Source organism: Drosophila albomicans, chromosome 3 (genome assembly GCF_009650485.2).
Source record: "Drosophila albomicans strain 15112-1751.03 chromosome 3, ASM965048v2, whole genome shotgun sequence".
In the NCBI taxonomy this organism is placed as follows: domain Eukaryota; kingdom Metazoa; phylum Arthropoda; class Insecta; order Diptera; family Drosophilidae; genus Drosophila; species Drosophila albomicans.
This window is the reverse complement of record NC_047629.2, coordinates 20,208,661-20,222,530: the sequence shown is the minus strand read 5'-3', so window position 1 is coordinate 20,222,530 and position 13,870 is coordinate 20,208,661. Positions and strand designations below refer to the sequence as shown.

Here is a 13,870-nt window from a genome sequence, read left to right as displayed (position 1 = left end):
CACCAAAAGAGTTCTAGAAAATGTGATGTACATATGTATACAATATGACAGTTATAAATAAATGTAAGATAGCATAATAACAACATATTGTACAATGTAAACAAGCAAAACAGTAAAACCACTCAACTCGGATATCTTGTCTTTATCTGATCATATATATTTCTTATCTTGCTCGCAATAAAAACAGTCTGAGCTTACTTCAGATAGTAGCACTAATAAAAAGAGAAGAGTAGATGTTATTTAAATGCGTTGCACGTCAAGTTTTCTAAAAGATAATGGCATCCTGATGATAATTTGTAATCATTTGTAATAATTCTTCTCGGCAGCAGCCTCAACAATGGTGCGAATGGCAGTAAAGGCTTCGCTGGCGGTTGGCTGAATCTCCACAGCTGGCAGAATGAACAGATCCTGACTATCGGGTGGTCCGCGCAGTTCAAAAGTATAGCTAATGGGTATGCCGGCCTCGGCATGGGCCCAGTCCATGCTGCCGCCACTTGATGGATAAATCGTCTCGTAGAGATTGCCACTTACGTAGTCACGACCACTCTCAGCTTTAATAGCAGCCGCTGCCTTTTTGCCAAATTCCTGCAGATCATCGTAGTTGGCCACATGTTCCTTGGTGTAGCCATAGGGAAACATGAGCATCTGTGAATACGAATGCAAGGCAATATATGTTTTGATCTGATCCTTCTCCACATGTTCACGTATAAAGCTCATCAAGCGTTGTGTCTCCAGCTCACTGCCAGCGCTGGGACCGGCAAAATCGTAACGTGTTGGGTCACTGCTCGATCCCGTAGTGTTCCAGTGATCAGGATAGTTGCGATTAAGATCAACGCCACGGCAAGTACCAAACAGCTGGCGATTCTTTCGCCACATACGATCATGCTCAAAGGTGTAACGATAGCCATCAGGATTGACGCATGGAAATATAATCCAATTATAGTTATTTGCCAGCTGCTGCACACGCTCATCCTGCGACGTCAATAGCTCATTAATAATGTAAGTGGCTGTGGCCGGTGCAATCCATTCGCGGGCATGAATTCCGCTTTCAATGAAAATGGCTTTATTCGCCGGATTCTTGCCCAGTTGAAGGCCTTTAATTGCGTTCCCCTGGGTGCTGCTGCCCATGTCCAGTACGCTGATCTGTTCAGGATATTTGCTGGCCATGTGATCCAACCAATCGTAGATGGTTTTGAGGTGGAAAAAGTGCTGCCAATCATATTTAGAGACATCCACATGTTCTGGCAGCACTTCGCGCATATTGCGATCGATCTTTTCCTGAAAATTATACGTCTGCAAGACACACACCACTTATAATCAAGAAACCAACAAACAAGTAAATAAAATATTCACCAACACACGATGCTGCACTTTGTACGTTGCCAGCAAATCGGCAAAATCAGCAACGCGATGTGCAGCAACCAGAATGGAAAGTTTTTGTCCAACTTCGCGAGCATGTCCGATAAAAGTTAAGCTGTCGCTCTCAGCCTCCAGTTTCTGGAACAACTCAATCTGCTGCTCATTGTCGAACTGGACATTATAGATGCGATAATGGTCGTAACGCGCCTGATCTTTTGGGGACACCTCGGAAGACGAGGCGCCATCTACAATTTGAGAACCGCTCGCAGACATTGTTACAAGTAGAATGACTAGCAGACGCTGGCATATTTTACTTTTAAGTGTACGCCGCTCAATTCTATAATTTTCCATTTGTGATTGTTGTTGTCATCATCTGTTTGGCATACAACAACAAACATGCTGTGAGAGCGCAAGCAAGAACAAGCGAGAGAGCAATATGAGTATGTATGTATGTATATTTAGATAAGTAATATGAACTTCAAATCGCTAAACAGCTGTTGGACGTTTCGCTGGGAAGTGCATTTTACAGCAACAATACGAACATTTAAGGGTTTGTTAAAATATGCAAGTTTTGCATATCTTGAATGCGGCCGGGAATGTTTAAATTTTTTTTGTTTATACTAGTAACATTAAAAACATATATCTACATATATTTCAGTGCCAATGCAACTGTTAATAATTACAAAATTATGGACCTTATGGGCTAATCCGTTGTAACTAATAATCTTTAACAAACAATAACAATGTTGAATGCAGTGGCCGTTTATTACAATAAAACAACCTCTGAAATATCCGACCGGCCTGGCATTTTTTTCATCGGATACATCAGAAAAACAGCGTCGTCATCGATATGGTGCCCTGAGTGCCCCGTTATTAAATTTACAACACTAAAAATACCAAACTAACTAGAGCTATATGTATATTTGGAGAGCTATTTTCATAATGATTTGCAGAAAAATTAAGAAAACTGAAAATATCAGTGTTGTTCAAGCACGCAACATCACAATATTTTTCTAATGCGATATATGTGCGTGGAATTCTACATTTTTTTTGTTAGTATATTAGTATATTTTTCGATGTAGTATATTTAGAAGAGAAATTGTTGGTCTTGCTGCAGCGCATTATTTTTTCGACACATACAGAAAGAATTTGCGAGCCGCAGAAAGTCGGAATTTTCAGTGCCAATATTAAAATTAGTCAATAAACGTGCACTACACTAAAAAGCCGTATAAAAAGTTGGTGGTAAGTTACGGGAGAAGAATCGTAAAGTAAATTTAAGTTAGAAACGTGTATGATGTATATTAAATGATAGTCGTAATTTCTTTTTTTTTTTTACCTACTTCGGGGTCGACGCTAAAGTCGTGGGCCGCCATTTTTTTTTTTCGTTTGCTTTGCGGCTATTTGATTTTCATACATATGCATGTGTGTGTTTCGTAAATATGCCTTTACTAATAAATATGCATATTTACAGACTTTGTCACAAGCAAAAGGCAGTCACATAATTGGCGTAATTATCCGATTATCCGCTCCTGCTCATGAGTATTCATAGAGAAGGAGCTGATCTCGATCGAATTACAGTCAAAATCCACAATATGAAGCGCAGCGCATCCCGCTCACCAGGTAGAGGCAACCTCGTTCGTAACTCACGCAGCATGGGTCGCGGCTATGACAATGGCGGTGGTGTTCCCGGGGATTCACCCGAACGCATTTCCCCTGAGCGCATGCGACGTCGCTTGGAGCGTTCGCCAAGTCCACGCGGCCGTTACGGATCACCGCATCGGGAGCCATATATGCGTGGTCCTCCAGCTGCCGAGCGCCCGGCTGGCTATAAGGTGTTGTGCGTTAGCGCTTTGCCTCCAAAGGCGCCGGATGAGTTTATCGAGGAGACACTATACCGCGAATATAAGAAGTTTGGTGATTTCAGCGTTAGACTGGCACACGATCTGGACGAGCGTGTAGCCTACGTGTGCTTTCGCACGCCCGAAGATGCACGCGAGGCAAAGCATCATAAGCCACGACTGATCATATACGATAAGATGGCAATTGTTGAACCCGTTTATAAGTCGACAACGCGGCCGGAGTACAGGTAAAAGAAGCTAGCTAAGCTCCAAGATCTCTTCTATTACAATATTTCTTTCGATGTATTAGACCGCGTCATTCGATGTCGCCACCGGATTATGAACGCTATCACTATTCCCGCTCGCCCATGGGACCGGGAGTTCCCTTGGACCATCGTCGTCCACCCATCGATCCTTATGATCGCTATGGTCCACCCATTCATCCGCATGCGGTGCATCCACGTGAATATCGTCCCATGCACCATGAGTATCCACATCCACCGCGTGGCCCACCGATGGGTCATCGCGGTCATCCACATGCCCATCCCCATCATTTGCATGGACATCCGCCGCCACATCAGTATGCACCAATGCGTCCGATGGCTCCAAGACCGCATGTACCCTACGAGAAACCCGAGAGCAAAAAGGATAAGTTTCCCAACTATTTGCATCACGTACAGCCCGAGGATGATCCACTATCGACGCGCACGCTCTTCGCCGGAAATCTGGAGGTTACCATTGCCGATGACGAGCTGCGTCGCATCTTTGGCAAATATGGTGTGGTCGATGACATTGACATTAAACGACCGCCACCTGGCACCGGCAATGCGTTCGCCTTTGTACGTTATCAGAATCTTGACATGGCTCATCGTGCCAAAATCGAGCTGTCTGGCCAATACATTGGCAAATTTCAGTGTAAAATTGGCTATGGCAAAGTGACGCCGGCCACACGCATGTGGATTGGCGGTCTGGGTGCCTGGACATCGGTGACACAGCTGGAACGTGAGTTCGATCGTTTTGGTGCCATCAAAAAGATTGAATATCAGAAGGGCGAACCCTATGCCTACATTCAGTACGAAACAGTTGAAGCTGCCACCGCCGCTGTGAAGGAGATGCGTGGCTTCCCCTTGGGCGGTCCGGAGCGTCGTCTGCGCACAGATTTCGCCGAGTTGCCGGGCGCAACACCAGCGGCTCCTTTTAAGACTGCCAAGCCAGCATACGACGAGAGCGCCATCGAGTACAGACGACCCGAATACGATCCCTACTACGAGGAGCAAACGGTGTATGCGCCCCGCGGTGGCTACTCACCATATCCGCCGCGTGGTGGTTACCGTGGTCGTGGTGGTGGTTATCGTGGCCGTGGACGTGGCATGTATCATTATCACAACGATGTGCACAGGCCACCGCATCCGAGTGCCATGGGTGGTGTGTCATCATCGGTGCCGCCACCTGGTGGTGCAGACGATGAATGGCGTCGTCCCCCCGGCGAGTCATACGATCGTGCTCGCTCCAGTTCTCGCGAGCCGGGCGTCGAGCGTTCCCGCTCCCGTTCGCCATTAAAGCGTGCACGTTCGCCCGGCTCCGATTCAGATACGTCGACGCGCCGCAACGATGCACTAGGTTCGGCAGCTACGGTGCCCGAGGTGGCGCGCAAGTGCAGCACAATTTGGACTGGTGCGCTCATCCTAAAGAGTTCCTTATTCCCGGCGAAGTTCCATTTGACCGACGGCGACACGGACATTGTGGAGTCGCTGATGCGTGACGAGGAGGGCAAGCATAATTTGCGCATTACACAGAGATTACGTCTTGATCCGCCCAAGTTGGAGGATGTGCAGAAGCGTATTGCTTCCTCATCGTCGCATGCCATTTTCATGGGCCTCGCTGGCTCCACAGTGGATACGGATTGTGATGATGCCAGCGTACAGACGCGGCCATTGCGCAACCTCGTCTCGTATCTGAAGCAAAAGGAAGCAGCTGGCGTTATATCACTGCTAAATAAGGAGACGGAAGCCACAGGCGTGCTATACGCTTTTCCGCCGTGTGACTTCTCAACAGATCTGCTGAAGCGCACCTGCCACAGCCTCACCGAGGAGGGACTGAAGGAGGATCATCTGGTCATTGTGGTGGTGCGTGGTGGCACCGCCTAAAGACAAACTGTGGGCTACATAGAGATTGCTGCTCACAGTGCTCAGCAAGAGAAAAGAGGAGAACTGCAGGAAGATTCTGCAGATACGTAATATATATATATGCATATACATATATAACATATATATGATGCATAACTAGATGTCGTAGACTTACACAACAACAACAATATACGCAGCATACATAGAGATGTATGTTGCTGTAATTGGTAGAAGCATAATTCAAATCAAGTTACAATTAACATCCTATGATCCCTTGGATCAGAAAACACGCAAGCAATTAACCAACTTAGAGACACACACACCAACTCGATTTCAAATGATGTCGAAGTCGATGCGAGCTGAGTTTTTCTATTTTTTATTAATCCAATATTAATTATTGTTCTTTTTGCAGACCAATCGAATCATTGTTATGATCTTGCATAATTCTGATTATTAACTATTCTCTGTGTAGTGAGAGTGTAAAAGTTGTTGCAGTTTAAATAATTTATACAGTTTAACAGTTGCAGTTTCTTTTTTTTTTTGTATATATTACGATTGTGCCAAAAGTATTCAAATTCTAATTATTTATTTTTGTATTCACTATTATTATATACAACAAAGAAAAACAGTGTAATAATTTTTGCTTTGTATTTATCATAAATTTTTTGCAAATTTCTCCATGTACAATTTGTGCAATCTAAAAAATAAGCAACAAATCAATCCTGAAACCAACAACAACAACAAAAACAAAAAGTTTCAAAACAAAAGCAGTTAAAAATTATGTAAAAAAACAAGAAAAAAAAGAAAAGTTTTGTGTTACCTTCTTTTGTATTGTGTTAATAAGTTTAATCAGTTTTGAGCGTTATCGTTTGGTTTTGGAAAAAAAAAGTTTTCGTTTTTGTGAAAAAAGAAAAAAAGATAAAGTGGAAAAAGTGACCACCACCATGATATATGAGTCTCATAAAGTGAATCTGTTTTCTTAAGGATCCCTTGCAAAATCCCTAGGTATGATGTGTGTTTATTATTCAAAAGTGGTTGACTCTATTCTTATCCTTATACTATATACATATATGTAGATTGCCTATATATATATATCAATCAATCATGATTTTTGTGCAGTGACCTGATCCGATCCGAAAGAAAGTTTTTTGTAATGTTTCGAGCGTACTCCGTAGTTCCGTTCCTGTTCCTTATGTCATGTTCTTTCATTTTTCCATCCGAAGAGAAAACGTCGTGTAGCATTTGTTTCAAAATGTTTGAATTGTTTAAATGGGTTTTGCAAATGTTACATTGGTTTTCTTATGGTTGCTCTTCAAAAACAACAACGATCAATCCAATCAGTTAATCAATAACAAGTTCAGTTCTGTGTCAATCTCGATAGTGGTGTATTCAAATATATCGACAGTGTCACAATTTAATTGATTTATATACTTTATTTACTCATGATGATCCCAAAACTCTCTCGTTCCGAAAAATGTGTGAGTGTGTGCCTGTGCGTGCATGTGTGTGGCCACTATATATACACATATATAGTACATATATAAAATTTATACTGTATTTATGAAACTCCCTTAATAACAGATGAAGATGTATACACAAGTTACAACAACTATTTATCGTAGAAAATGCTGAAATGCAAGTAATTACATTGAATTTGTGAGTTGATTGAAAAAACTGAATAATGCTGCATCTTAATTATGCTTCACCATATTATATATCTATTATATTAAAATAAATATTCAAATAAATATGAACAATCCGAAATCGATTCTGTGTGTGTTCTAATATTGTTTTGCTCGATCGGCAAGTGATGTGGTGGCTTATTAATAATGATGATTATTGTGTGTTCCAACTGTGCAACAACAAAGTGAAAAAGTGCCCAGAAAAATCGAAAATGCATTCCAAGTTTCCTCTTCACAGGTTTCCAAAGCAGCCATAGAAGGTGCTACCCAAAAGTCTTGTAAGGAACTCTCTTCATTTTTTCTCATTTTTCTTAACAATTCATGCAATTTTCAGCATCTCTATTAATGTTCATTAATTTTTTTGAAACACATTAAAATATTTTGAAATTTGGTTATAAATAAATGAAATTACAAATTTAATTTTTCATGCAATGCCAAAATTGTTCTTATTACTTAATGGGAGATGTAGTCCAATGTTTTGAAATAAATAGGAAGAATTAAATTCAGCTCATAAGATTATATGATTCTAGCAAATGAAGCACTTAATTACCAAAAAATGATTCTAGCGAAGAAAGCACTTAATTACAAAAAAAGCAAAATAAATTATATATAAGTGTATATAAATAGTAATCTCATTAATTTTCAGCTCAATTTTTTCAAATGTAATGCTTTTATTCTTAGAATCTTATCGACATTGAGTTACTACACATTTCCTGCATTCTTATACAAATATACATATGAAACTTTCAGTTATCAATCTAAGTACAAGTAAAATATGGTGCAGAGTGCAAAATATTTCGGTGTCTTGATGGCGTATGAAACATATCCATCTTTATCGGCATCCCACAGGAAGTTCACCATGGAGCAAAGACCCTGAGTCATCAACTCTCCAACGGTTACTAACACAATATATCGATATCTGCGGGAATTCGAGAGAATCAGCACAATACATATAGTTACAGCTAGAGAAAAATATCAGATTTACCTATCGAAATTGAACAATTTGATGGTGCTCTTGATCTCTTCGCTGACCTGGGCAGCCAAGTGATACGATTGTTTGGGATGAAACAAGTACTCATCGTTGTAATTCCTATGCATGATTTCCTTCATGGCAATTTCCAAGCGTTCCTTATTCAAGGGGTTCTTCGGATCCAGCCGATACGTGGGCAGATACCGTATGGCAGCCTAGGAAGCAACAAGATAAGAGCTCCTATTTGATTTTGTTGTCCAGCACTTACCTTTGGAGGAGCACACAAGGCGGCGGCCACATTCGACTTGGTCAGGGATGCGCGCTGGCTGCTCACCTGCCTCTGCATGGTGACAAAACGAAAGTGTCGGATAAAAAGGAAAATCGGATTACATTACATGTGCTGGTTGGCTGGATGAACTGCACGTGGAGCAACAACTATAGTACATATGTATATGCATGCGTGACTTGGCCAAATTTTGGGTTAAACTACGGAATCCCCCACCACGAAAATTGCTGGTAACAAGCATCTGTTCATTAAACACACATAAAGTATCCATGTTTTCATGTCGCGAATTTCGGGTGTAGGTAATCACAAAATCAATCGCAGTACCTTCTCACGTTCCTGGCCCAGGCAAAGCGTAACCAAACCCGACCAATTTCTCGCTGCGCTGGCCATGTCGATGTGGCGTGTTCTCACAAATTTACTGACTGCTTAAGTGCGTCGCGGTTTGCCATAAAACCGCAAATGATTATTATATAGATTTATTATGATGGCATTTGCTGCCTGCCGCCTGACTTGGCTTGTCGTTGTCGTCGTCCTGGCAATGCCACAATCTCTGGCCAAATGTTGAATCAATAAATGGCCCACAATTATGCGAGTTGACCTGACCTTGCCCACGCGACCCTTTGCTTTGATAATGCTGCCAACTGACAGTCAATCAGTCAGTCTTGCTTGAGCTAGTGCCAGATGATTATCTCAAAAGATCTTTTGATTGCAATGAAAGTTTCGGGAATCAATGACAAGCTGTTCATCATTAAGTATGCCAAAGTTCACGTCTGTAATCTATAGACTTAAATAATTAAGAAAGATATTAAGGAGTCAGGGATGTCTATTACATAAATGTTGGCTCATAAAAAGTGATTGCAATTACAACGATAAATACTTTACACTTTATTCGGTTTACATATAGTATAATATGCTTTCTCATATATAGTATATATGTATATAATATATATGTATAGTATTTCGTTAGACGTTGAATTTGCTTCAGTATAGGTATGTATGTATATGTCATATACACACACATACATACGAACATATACACAGTCAGTTACATAAAAAACACATAGTAGACACATGCACATACGAGTACGAGTAAATATATCAAATTACAATTGTTACGATTTCCACTTAAATCTTATGGTACGTGCTCATTATGGCCCAATTATAATATTACATTTAATACATATATATCTATATATATATATGTATGTGTGAGTGTATGCGCTCTGTAGCTCTATATGTATGTATGTCTTTCGCATTTATGCATATTTTAAAACATTTAATTTAAGTATATTGTATATATCAATTGATTTACAGAGATTTTATTTCCATTACACACATAATCAATAAGAAATTGTCTATAACAAAACATAATAAAAACAAAATAAAAAGTAAACAAAATAACAATGGAAGTGCAGCATAATTTTTTTTTGCTTTTTTGTTTTTGGCCTCAATCTTTGACAATGGCGATTGGAGCTGGACATCAAGGAACAAATTACAATGTGTGTACTTAAGTTACATATACATATGCGTCTTTTGTGGTTGTTACATATACATATATAGTTTTAGATTAATGTTTTTTTTTTGGTGCAGACTTATAAGTTAAGATTTTTTTTGGAAAGTTTTTAAAGTTTTTTGTGGTTTTGTTTCCATTTCCATTTTTAAGATATTCGTACGAAAGGTTTAATTCTCAGTCGTGTAGTGGTCATGTTTTTTTGTATATATGTATATGTAGTTTTGTATATGTATATGTAAAGCTTTAGTTGCGTACATTTTTGCCGCTTCGACCGAGTGTGATTCATAACTTATCATATATATGTATATATATTGAGAGTATAGACAGACGTACATATTTAACTATTTATCTTTTATCATTGAGTTGTTCATAAAACATTTTGCGAATATTCGTTTTGTTTTTGTTGCTTGTGGACACAGATTCAGTGGGTTTCGTTAGTAAATATAGTTATACTTAGTACTTATGCTGGATTGTTATTTGTGTTGTCGATGCCCATAAATAGATGCATTCGTTTTACCAAAGTGTTTTTTTGTTTTGTTTTTGTAATTATCTATTTGCTGGTTATTCAATTGATTTCTTCTGCAGCCGATTTAGGCGTCCCTTTCAACGTCTTTTGTTCGCTATTTTTGGTTTTGTTTTAATTTAATGGAACCGTTATTTCATAACGCCACATTTGGTCCAAAATGTATTTAATGAAAAATTCATGACACATCTAACATCCCTCCCCTCCATCTACACTCGCATCCTAATCGTTGGATCGCACTTTGCGCAGCGAGCCGCGGTTAAACTTGCAAATTGACTCGAGCAGCGCAGAGCGTGTGGGTTCATCATCCTCGCCAGCTTCCGCGTCCTCCGATGCCATATTCGGTGTCGATGTTTGCCTCTCCACGGATGCTCCCACAGCACCGCTGCTGCTGCTGGGCAACTCCTGGCGCGCTGTCTGACCTCCAATAGTTGTGTGCGCTGTGAAGAGTTAATAATCGCATTAGTTTGAATGCATAGTTGAAAGCCATCATCAACTGCTAAGAGCAACTACAATGAAGGTTAAATTAAATATGTAGCTATACTTTTGTGGCCAGCCAGTATGGGTGGTTCTTCGGGTGTGCTGTCGGAGCGATTGAATGAGTCTGCTGTGCTTAGCCCCACGCCCCCGCCACCGCTGCCGCCAACAGCAGCTGCGCTTGTTGAGGCAACAGCAGTCGCAGCGACCAGCGACAAGCGTCCATTGCTTGCTTGGAGTGACCCCTGTTGCTTTAGCTTCGACTGTTTGTGCTCTAATTTCTAAATTCGTACACAAAATCAAAAAAATAACTTCTCAGTAAGCGCATAAATAAATAAATAACCAGAGTATATACAAAGCATAATGCAACTCTACTTGAACTAAGTATAAGTAATAATCTCAAAAGTGTATACTAACTGCTTTTTGCTTTGACTTGCGCTTCTCCTCCTCGGAACTCATGAGCTCCTGGACGCGTACAATGCGCTTTTGGTTCTTCACCGACTTTTGTTCGTCGCGCAAACGATTCTCGCTCTTCACAGCAGCCTGACGAAGCAGTTCCTTGGCATTCTGTGAAAGGGATTAACAAGTCAGCAATTGTATTAAATTACAGATTAATACACTCTTACCAACGAAAGCTTAAAGTGTGGCTTTTCTGCGGTGGATGCACTCTCGGTTGCATACTGCGTGAAAAACCTGTGACCCATCAATTGATCCAATGTGGGCAGACCAGCCTTGCAGGCTTCCTTCGACAGTATGCTCTCCAATAGTGATTCTGTGTGATTAATTAAACGTGGATTTAATATACAAAGCAATGTAATCTCGTTATCAAGTCATACTTAATGCCTCGGGACACTCCGTGATCTGCCGCACAACCGACTCCTGCAGCGGATACCCCATGGCCATTTCGAAGAGCACATGACCAAAGCAATAGACATCGATTGTCTCGATGGCATGAATCTTGCTGTGTTGCACAAAGAATGGTCGATAAAAAGCAGGCACACCCAGCAGATGATTCTCGACATCCAACAGCTTAACACAATCATCCACAATAACAATGTTGCCTGAATGCAAGTGACCTTTAAAGATAAGAAAATGAGTTTTGTTTTTTGTTTAAATCGAAAAGATTTAACGACAAATTCTTACCATAAGCATAGCCTTTAGAGTGCAAGAAGATCAAAGCATCTAATATCTGTTTACCGTAGGTGGCCACTTGTTTCATGGAGAGTGCAGTGCGTCCTTTGGGATTGCCGTATTTGCTCAGGAATGGATTCTTTGGCGTGGCCATGCAAAGCACATCCTTGAGAGTACCATGCTTATGGAATCTGTAAATTTGTTTAGCATATATAAGTAATAGGTAATACAAGAGAGTAGAGGAACTCACTTTCTGATAAAGAGGCAACCATTTTCCGTGTTGGCAGCGAGCACAATGGATTCAATGTGCGGATGCTGCAAGCCCATCAAACTCTTCAGTACACCATTCATCTCCTTTTCCTCCACATACTTGTCCGGACCGTACTCCAACCATTCAGCGACCATTTCCGCATTGGGATCCACACTGCCCGCATCAATGGAGATGGAGTGACTACCTCCATTGCTGCCCGAGGCAAAGTGTTTGCTTTGCTGCGTCTGCGAACCGCTCTTCACCAACTTGTTGCTGCTCTTCTCTGGCGGCTTCGTGGTCACCTTAAAGTAATGCTTACGCAGTCGCCAGCCTATGGCGCCCATTGTGGCGCCTAAAGCCCAAACCGTATCATTGCGCAGACATAGTAGCGCATTCTGTAATGCATGATCTGTAAGAAAGAAACGGGATTAGGTGGACGGTCAATATGATGATAACCCAATTGAACTTACCGTGGAATGACTGAGAGTAGCTTTCGGGATCAACGAAACGCTTGGCTGGCAGCGATGATGCCAAAATGGGATTCATTAGTATTGTGTTTATGTAAACTTGCAGTGCTTCTTTCCGTTCAGCTATGAAGTCCGGTCGCATATTACCAAAGATGCGCTTGCCAGGCAACGGCAGATCGATGCCAGAGATACGAAGACTTTGATGCAGCTTATTGAAGTCATTGTATCGATGTAGAACATTCCAGCAGCTATTTCCCCTCTGCACACGCAGCAAATACTCCTGAAAAAAGGACCACACACACAAATGCATATACACACACACAGTCAGTTAGTCATACGATATCGGCGTCATCATCAACAAATCGTTGGCAGCGGCGGCGTCGTCGCAGATTATTGATTTTTCTTTTGTGGAATATTGCAATTACATATGTATGCGCTCAATGCACTTACCGTATGTCCGTCGACCTCCTCGACGGTTGCGATCTCGCAGCTTATGGCCTCAGTGTCATCAATAGGTAGTTTTCTTTCATATCTGCTCGCAAATATTGCCATTTGTTTCTTGCAGATGCATTTTCACTTCGCTTTAGCTGCCAAATATGTGTGTATGTATGTGTTTGCTCTTCGTGACTGTGTGTATCTGTATTTGTCTCCACCTAAGAATGGAGCATTCAAACATACACAATAAAAAAATAAACACACTAAATTATTTATTCACTTCGTACCCAACAATTTTATTTAAAGCACATACAAACTGTTTTTGAATTGTTTTCTATTCGTTTCTGTTGGTCCAATTAGACCCGAAACTTCGGGCTTTTTATTATTTTGTGTCGTTAACAGTGTAACCGCAAGGTTAATTTAAAAACATACCGTTTTAGCTCTGAAAATATATTGAAATATACCAGTCCTCAAATCTCAAATTGGTTTCAATTTATTTTTTGGTTAATAAATTAATATGGCATTATGCCTGGTATAAGCGTCTAATTTAAGTCGAGCTTAGTCTAATTTGTTTTAGCTTTTGCATATTTTTAATTTTGTTTTTGAACGTTTAGAAGACAGCATATCATATAACAATGTTAATATTCTAATAATATTTTAGGTTTTCAAAGCGGTCGTTGGACAGATTTATAAAGGAATGTTTAATAAAAAATATTAAAATATTTTATTTTTATTCTTAATAATAGTTACACTCAATAAAAGTGAATTGAGTTTACCATACATTAATGCAATGGTATTTTTCGGTAAAATCGT

The 13,870-nt window shown here is 40.5% G+C and overlaps 5 protein-coding genes across 6 annotated transcripts in view; 2 read left to right on the top strand and 3 right to left on the bottom strand.

Moving 5' to 3' along the window:
* Positions 1-136: 136 nt before the first annotated feature.
* On the bottom strand, positions 137-1,660 carry LOC117572386 (zinc carboxypeptidase). Its single transcript, XM_034255159.2, has 2 exons — positions 1,354-1,660; positions 137-1,293 (listed from the first exon to the last, which is right to left on the bottom strand). The coding sequence occupies exons 1-2, from the start codon at positions 1,630-1,632 to the stop codon at positions 301-303; spliced, it is 1,272 nt and encodes a 423-aa protein (XP_034111050.1). The 5' UTR covers positions 1,633-1,660; the 3' UTR covers positions 137-300.
* A 776-nt stretch (positions 1,661-2,436) lies between these two features.
* On the top strand, positions 2,437-7,091 carry LOC117572385 (RNA-binding protein spenito). The gene is made up of 3 exons (XM_034255158.2): positions 2,437-2,601; positions 2,831-3,445; positions 3,508-7,091. Exons 2-3 carry the CDS (start codon positions 2,895-2,897, stop codon positions 5,342-5,344), a joined length of 2,388 nt encoding a protein of 795 aa, XP_034111049.1. The 5' UTR covers positions 2,437-2,601; positions 2,831-2,894; the 3' UTR covers positions 5,345-7,091.
* Positions 7,092-7,179: 88 nt separating this feature from the next.
* Positions 7,180-13,870, top strand: part of LOC117571890 (transmembrane protein 170A) — a 153,947-nt gene continuing 147,256 nt past the window's right edge. The window contains exon 1 of the mRNA XM_052005633.1: positions 7,180-7,190. The gene's annotated coding sequence lies outside the window, so the exon portion shown is untranslated. The remainder of the gene's footprint in view (positions 7,191-13,870) is intronic.
* On the bottom strand, positions 7,558-9,423 carry LOC117568642 (dynein light chain Tctex-type 5-B). Its single transcript, XM_052005632.1, has 3 exons — positions 8,244-9,423; positions 7,991-8,190; positions 7,558-7,924 (listed from the first exon to the last, which is right to left on the bottom strand). Exons 1-3 carry the CDS (start codon positions 8,319-8,321, stop codon positions 7,759-7,761), a joined length of 444 nt encoding a protein of 147 aa, XP_051861592.1. The 5' UTR covers positions 8,322-9,423; the 3' UTR covers positions 7,558-7,758.
* On the bottom strand, positions 9,517-13,480 carry LOC117568640 (PX domain-containing protein kinase-like protein). 2 transcript variants are annotated; one of them, XM_034249429.2, is made up of 10 exons: positions 13,371-13,480; positions 13,073-13,275; positions 12,626-12,902; positions 12,156-12,564; positions 11,918-12,096; positions 11,611-11,850; positions 11,401-11,546; positions 11,192-11,341; positions 10,842-11,055; positions 9,517-10,737 (listed from the first exon to the last, which is right to left on the bottom strand). In XM_034249429.2, exons 2-10 carry the CDS (start codon positions 13,172-13,174, stop codon positions 10,520-10,522), a joined length of 1,935 nt encoding a protein of 644 aa, XP_034105320.1. In that variant the 5' UTR covers positions 13,175-13,275; positions 13,371-13,480; the 3' UTR covers positions 9,517-10,519. The 2 variants fall into 2 exon arrangements, with proteins under 2 accessions (XP_034105320.1, XP_034105321.1); XM_034249430.2 differs by lacking the exon at positions 13,371-13,480 and adding an exon at positions 13,345-13,360.

Bases quoted from the DNA above. Each gene is read 5' to 3' on its own strand.
- LOC117568642 (XM_052005632.1), bottom strand. From the start codon at position 8,321: ATGCAGAGGCAGGTGAGCAGCCAGCGCGCATCCCTGACCAAGTCGAAT. The intron at 8,191-8,243 runs GTAAGTGCTGGA...GTTGCTTCCTAG, and splicing joins CCTTGTGTGCTCCTCCAAAG to GCTGCCATACGGTATCTGCC. The intron at 7,925-7,990 runs GTAAATCTGATA...GAATTCCCGCAG, and splicing joins AAATTGTTCAATTTCGATAG to ATATCGATATATTGTGTTAG.
- LOC117572385 (XM_034255158.2), top strand. From the start codon at position 2,895: ATGAGTATTCATAGAGAAGGAGCTGATCTCGATCGAATTACAGTCAAA. The intron at 3,446-3,507 runs GTAAAAGAAGCT...TCGATGTATTAG, and splicing joins ACAACGCGGCCGGAGTACAG to ACCGCGTCATTCGATGTCGC.
- LOC117568640 (XM_034249429.2), bottom strand. From the start codon at position 13,174: ATGGCAATATTTGCGAGCAGATATGAAAGAAAACTACCTATTGATGAC. The intron at 12,903-13,072 runs GTAAGTGCATTG...TCCTTTTTTCAG, and splicing joins AGGAGGTCGACGGACATACG to GAGTATTTGCTGCGTGTGCA. The intron at 11,342-11,400 runs GTAAGAGTGTAT...TCCCTTTCACAG, and splicing joins CACACTTTAAGCTTTCGTTG to AATGCCAAGGAACTGCTTCG.
- LOC117572386 (XM_034255159.2), bottom strand. From the start codon at position 1,632: ATGTCTGCGAGCGGTTCTCAAATTGTAGATGGCGCCTCGTCTTCCGAG. The intron at 1,294-1,353 runs GTGAATATTTTA...TGTGTCTTGCAG, and splicing joins AAGTGCAGCATCGTGTGTTG to ACGTATAATTTTCAGGAAAA.